This window comes from Saccostrea echinata, unplaced genomic scaffold (genome assembly GCF_033153115.1).
Source record: "Saccostrea echinata isolate AGI-Se365-2 ecotype Australia unplaced genomic scaffold, CSIRO_AGI_Sech_v1 ptg000019l, whole genome shotgun sequence".
Taxonomy (NCBI): Eukaryota; Metazoa; Mollusca; class Bivalvia; order Ostreida; family Ostreidae; genus Saccostrea; species Saccostrea echinata.
In genome coordinates this window covers 5,104,130-5,110,585 of record NW_026889768.1, presented here as the reverse complement: position 1 = coordinate 5,110,585, position 6,456 = coordinate 5,104,130, and the positions used below count along the sequence as shown (strand labels likewise).

Below are 6,456 nucleotides of genomic sequence, written 5' to 3'. Positions count from 1 at the left end.
CAATAGCACTTGAAGTTATCAATAATTTAAATAAATACAATACTCTTGACTACAACTACATTTATAATTATATAGTTAAACATTATATAAAAGTTAAAACTTGTTTGGTGGAAACATGCATGGTTGAGAAAATTTATAAGATTATTTCCATCACTGGATTACGTAACACACAATGGTTACCATGGTATAAAAAAATTTGAACGAGCTACAACACGTTAATCAAATTTTTTCTGTACATCAAAATGATGGTTACATGTATGTCATAAAATCATTCAACTAGAACATCCCACAAAATTTCAGATCACAAGTTTCAATTATTTCAATAAATGTATAAAGCCTAGCAGATCAAATTACTGTCAATGGAAACTTACAATTATTTTACCCGACTTTAAATAAATAATATCTTATCTATCTTATCTTATAACTTTAATTATCAGAAGTCTCTGACAAGACGGAAGCTCTACTTGTTTGACCTGAAACGGACTGGTTTATTTGTGGTTATTAGATTTCTCATCAGAATTTTTAATTCTGAATTTTAAATGAATAATAACAATATTCTTTATTCATACTGAATAGATTGAAACATACAGCATGCTAAAAAAATTTGTCTATTTTCAGTAATCTCAGAAGAACTTTGAAAATAAAAGTCAATATATAAAATTTTATATCTAAATCTAATCTACAGTTTTGCTACCAGAAAAACACCATAGGAGGAAAAACGTTTTCGAACAATTTAAGAGATTATTCTATAATAAGTAACCATGGTATAACATCATTTATAAAAATTGATGAGCTGAATAATGTTCATTGATGTATAATTACATATAAATCATTTTAACTATGTTCTGCTGAAATATTTTATGATAAAAACTGTATAAGAGTTCGTATTTTGAAAACTGTTTACAAAGACACAGAGAGGCAAACAGACAGGTGGAGAAAAGAACACATTACCTATGTCATCAGTTAAAAGAATTTGCTAAATGTATTTGGCATATGATAAGATAAATTCACAAACAAAAAATATTTATCACAATTTTAAAATAATCCCTATCACCAAGGCAGACATGTTTGTTTATATTCACACTATGTTCTATGTCTGTGAGGCCACCCATGTTTACCGCCAAGTAACCATGAATCATAGTGCATTTTTGTATTGCCAAAGCAGCTATTTATAGACTTCATCACTCCCTGATCAATCTGATAATACAGGAACCTTGGAGTGTAGCCATCACGTATTGACCGACACACGGTCACCAGACGTGGTCTGTGCCATGATTTCAGGTTGGTCAGAAACTTGAGCAACAAGGAGGTTCTCTTCACGGTCTCATTCTTGGTCGGCCTGTGGGTGAGAACCATAGAGTCAGCTGGTGTATTGGATCCCATACAGATTTGAAATCCTGGGTTGGTCAGAGGTAGGTAAGAGTTGAGCGTAGTTGTTAGACAGAAGCCAATCTTTTTAAGCATGGAGATTTGTTTGGCATTCAGGTGTCCAAAGAAGAGATCTACCAATTGATTGAGAAGATTCTCCGATTCTTTACTCTTTTTCTCACAAGACACTCTGTTTCCCTGATGCCAGAGATACTGCTTTAACATGTCTAACGCTTCTCTTCGTGCCTTATCTTTGCATTTCTTGTAAGAAATTTGTTTATTTTGTGGTTTTGATTTACAATCGAGTGCGACTAAGAACAAATTTAGAGCTTTCACTAGAATTTTGTCTGTATCTTGTTCTTGTTTGACAGATTTTGGACAAAACAATTTCCACAGGACACCATTCATTATCTTTAATGATGCCACTGGCATCCCCAAGTCGACAAGGGGCTGGGACACATGTGTACAGCCAAAGTAATCCAAGTCCACATCCAGCATAACAGGGTCCTGCTTCGGAATCCATTCACTTCTGGACATCCGGCGAATTGCCTCCTCTTCCCTCAATGATTCCAACACAAACTCTCTCTTGATATTACACAACGATGGCTTTATCGTTTTCTCTGTACCCAAATTCAGAAGTCCTTCATGAGGGAATGGAGTGTAACTACATTCCTTGATATTGGACTGGTTTTTGGTGCACGTACAGATAACTTTTTCTTTGAGTGCCTCCCCAGACCTGACAGTAGCCATTCCTACTCCTCCCCAAACCTTTTCATACACCCCTTCATGGTTTTCTTGGTCCCACTTGGGCCAAACCCAGATAATTCTTTTCAACATACCTGTCATGATGGATTGCTGAAAAACAGAAAAAAAGCTGCTAACAATTTGTATTGAAATCTTACTCTGAAATTGTGTATCTTTCCATTACCATATATATCAAAATCACTATATAAATACAGTCAAATCTCGATCATTATCTCAAACTCAATGGGACTGAGAAAAAACTTTCAAGATATCCCAGGGTTCGAGATATTGAGGGTAAAATATTTAAGAAATATGTGGTTAGAACTTCCCAATCACTTCGATATATCCATAGTATTCAAGATATCCCTGTTTGAGATACAGAAGTTCAAGTGTACATTGTATTTAACTGAACAATGTACAACACTTTCATTCATGAAAACTTTATAAGATACAACTGTACATTGTACTTGTATCTTATAAAGTTTTCATGAATGAAAGTGTTGTACATTGTTCAGTTAAAAAGAGATACTAATTCGTATAAACGTACATATTAGCTCTGATTATATTTTTCAGATGTACAAGTCTCAAACAATTGTAACCAGAGTGGACAAAATTGTGACAGACCAGACCAGGCCCCCTGAATCACCAGTCAGGTGCTCTACCAACTGAGCTATCTGGCCACTGGCGATCAAACCTGTCTGACTGCCATATTCCTCACCCCTTAAATGTCCTTGCTGCCAGAGACACCAACCCAGGATCTTCCATGGCAAGTTTTTTCACCTGTCACTTTCAGGGCACGGCACAGCACCAAAAATTACCAGCCAGGAGAAAAATGTTATGGACCTGACCAAGATTCAATCCCGGGCCCCTTGAATTCACTAGTCAGTTGCTCTACCAACTAGGGCTGGGCAATAATACCGATATTCTGGTATATTGTGGTATGTTGACAAAAAATATCGTATTGCAATACATTTTTGTAATACCAATATACCGGCAAAATGCTTGGACACAAGAATTCTATCATAAAATTTAAAGAAAAGTTGTCGGAAAGGTTTGCGATCATGTCAAACAGTAAGACAAAAGCTGTTGAGTGGGTGTATTTAGTTGCATAACTGTAATTCAATCAACAAGATATCTTTTATTGGTTATTATTTATCATAGTTATTACATTCTACATGTAAAAGGAAGTTATAATAAATAAATATTATAGGAAAGTACCATTTAAATTTTTGTTGAAAATATTGCAATACACATCGCAATACTGTTAAAAATATCGCAATACATTGTATATCGCAATACAAAATCTCTAGCCAATACCCAGCCCTACTACCAACTGATCTATCTGGCCTCCAGCTATCAAACCTACTTGATCTTCACACAATTATAGTGTATACTAAGCATTTATCTTTAATGTAGCTTGAAGCTACCTACAACAATAAAGACATCGTTTCTCTGCATCATCATGTTGATTTCTCTACTGTCCTTTGGCATTCTGAAGATTGGATATCCAGGGAAGTAGAAGGGTGCGGCCATGTCTGAGTGACCATCAATATGAATCTGAATACAGAGGGATCAATGTATCATTAGAACATTTAATTTTTACCTAAAGAGATTCATTAACTGCAGGATTACTGAACTTTTCAAATTCAAAAATTGATATCATTCAGTAATCCAAGCACATTTTTTAATACAAAGATTTATGCTTACCAAATGAGCTACAAAATTTTAAAATATGCCAAGTCTGTTTATACATGTATGAAAATCAATTAGAGTTAGGTGTTATGGCAAATTATGAAATGACTTCAATGCAATTTTCCTTTGAAGAATTTCTTAACCATATAGCATTTTGAACAGGTGTTTTGTAGTATAGTGTATTTTTCTCCAATAAAAAAAGCACTTGTATCAAATGTTTCACTAAACATCTGTCAGCACTATAAATCAAAAATTGTTTGCACAAACTCTTGATTTTATCAGAAAAAAATTTAGACAGCATGCTATTAAAGGTTTGCTGCATATATAACTGTTGGTAACAGCTTTAATTATTAATAAAAAGAAATATCATAAATAAGCAAGACATAATCAATTCTGAAATTTTAACTGACATACCAGAACATTGCCGTGTGGTTTCAGAGTTCCAGATTTAACTGCATTCATCCAGATGGGGATCACTACAATTATAGGCAAAATCTTTAAAGCCATGATGTTCTATACAGTAGTTACATACATTCCTTCTCAGCTGACCTGTAATGACCCTCCATTATTACTGTGGCTGATGACCGACCCACCATCCCCCACTCAACCTCACCCCCTCCTCCCCCAGACTATAGCTTCTCATTACATCAGCTGTTCTTGATAATGTGAACCAAAGACCTTGTTCCAAAAGTAAGGCTCATGTGTTGTCATCTATAGGTGACAGATTATCCTATGGACCTGTTTTAATGATAGAATTCATTCCGAGTGCTTGCAGTTTAGCCAAATAAACATGAGCATATAGGTCTTATCTACTGGTGTAATACAATGAACACTGCACAGAATAACGAATGTCCAGTCTCTGATTAAAATCAAACCTTCCACTAGCTCCTTTATTTTGATGTTCACGAGCGACAAATCAATTTAAAAAGAATGAGATGAAAGGTCTAATTTTAATTAGATTGAACGAATGTCAATATGGTGAATAAATTTGAAACTGATGCACTCAAAAAAGGATTTTCATTATTCATTATATTCTTTAAAATTGTGACAGACAGACCCACCCGACCCCCTTACATTACAGATATATGGGGCAATTTTTAAATTAAAAAAAAAAATATTCATCTCTATCCATTACCATAATTATATTAGTATCAAGAGAGACAGACATGCATAGTTCTAATCTTTGTATCACTTATGATACCCAGGACTCTGGCTTTCGAGACTTTTCATGAGTGAGAAGTCTCGAGAGCCAGAGTCCAGGGAGAAAAGATTAATTCTTATATAAATTATATTTGACAAGGTGGTCAAGGCCATTTGAACTGGGGAGGGGGTCACCACTCCCTTGCTCTTTTTTGGAAACTTCATGTCTTGTTTGTGGCAGTGCAAAAATTATGGATATTAATTAAGACATGCTACACATGTAAATGTATAGAGCACAATGCAACAAAAACATTTTGCTTATCAAAATATTTTCCATTGTGGCTGTCAGTGCCCCAGTCAGTTCAATCTCAATGCCCCCCCCCCCAAAAAAAAATCAACATAGAATAAAAAAGTTTTAAGTTTTGAAGCAGGTTCATCAATGTTATACTTTACCTTGATGGTGCTCTTCTACCACATGGACAGGCAGTTTAGATTTACTGGTCCAATTTTTCCATTTATGATCCACATGGTTACTGTGTAACCCCCGGATCCTGCGATGACGATTGGCCACAAGGTTAAATGTGGTAGAACTGGCTTTGTTGTACTGTAAGAGTTTGACATAAGTGATGACAAACGCTGTCACCACTGTCAGGGCGACAAGGTTCCCTGCCAGATTTCGTCTCCAAGTCACCCGCATTTTGGCCTTCAAACAGCGTATAAAACTTCTTACCATGAATTTAACTTTCACTAAATTAAACAAATCTACATCTCTAATGAATAATATTGCTTGTGTTAGGTAATGTCCATTTTTTTCGTCAACACTCTTTGCAAAAACTGTCAACAAGTTCCAAAGAGAGTTGTCGTTCTTAGAGTTCCGACGGTAATGGATAAGACGTACTCATTATTATTCGAACAGAACACTTTAAAAAAATGAATGCCAGAAACTAAATGTCTAACTCTTTCTTTGATAGTTTACATAATTAAAAGAAAATAATTTAAAGAATAAATTTATGGTGTTTAAAATTTTTGTTACATTATTGAGTCAGATTGACAAGTTTCAAAATTATTGTAAGATGAGGCTCATTCACTGAATGTCTCATAGGCCTATATCATGTATGTAAAAGTAATAGACATTGCCTTGTACAAGGACACAACACACAATATCAGGTGCCCAGTTAAACCAGTTACCTTTGGGGTACTGGTCACACCTGACTACTATTAAGCCAATTAATCATTCACCTACAAGTGTGTAGTATGTACAATACAAATCCTAGCTTAAGTCTCATATCCTGACTTATAAACTCAAATCCAAGAACTGATCTCAGATTCAATTCAATTAAAATTACATGAATGATCCCATTTCTTTTCTTTTTTTTTATTATTATTCCTGATAAAATAAAAATGGAGAGCAGATCGATGGAAGATCTAATTTTATTAACAGATTTGAATTATTAACTGCATGTTTTTATTACAGAATTTTAGTTATTTCACCTTTACCGGGACAACCATTTG

General features: G+C 34.6%; 1 protein-coding gene across 1 annotated transcript; it reads right to left on the bottom strand.

Moving 5' to 3' along the window:
• Window positions 1-699: 699 nt before the first annotated feature.
• Window positions 700-5,750, bottom strand: LOC133189777 (UPF0489 protein C5orf22 homolog). The gene is made up of 4 exons (XM_061325176.1): window positions 5,398-5,750; window positions 4,219-4,280; window positions 3,544-3,669; window positions 700-2,223 (listed from the first exon to the last, which is right to left on the bottom strand). Exons 1-4 carry the CDS (start codon window positions 5,675-5,677, stop codon window positions 1,084-1,086), a joined length of 1,608 nt encoding a protein of 535 aa, XP_061181160.1. The 5' UTR covers window positions 5,678-5,750; the 3' UTR covers window positions 700-1,083.
• Between the last annotated feature and the right edge of the window lie 706 nt (window positions 5,751-6,456).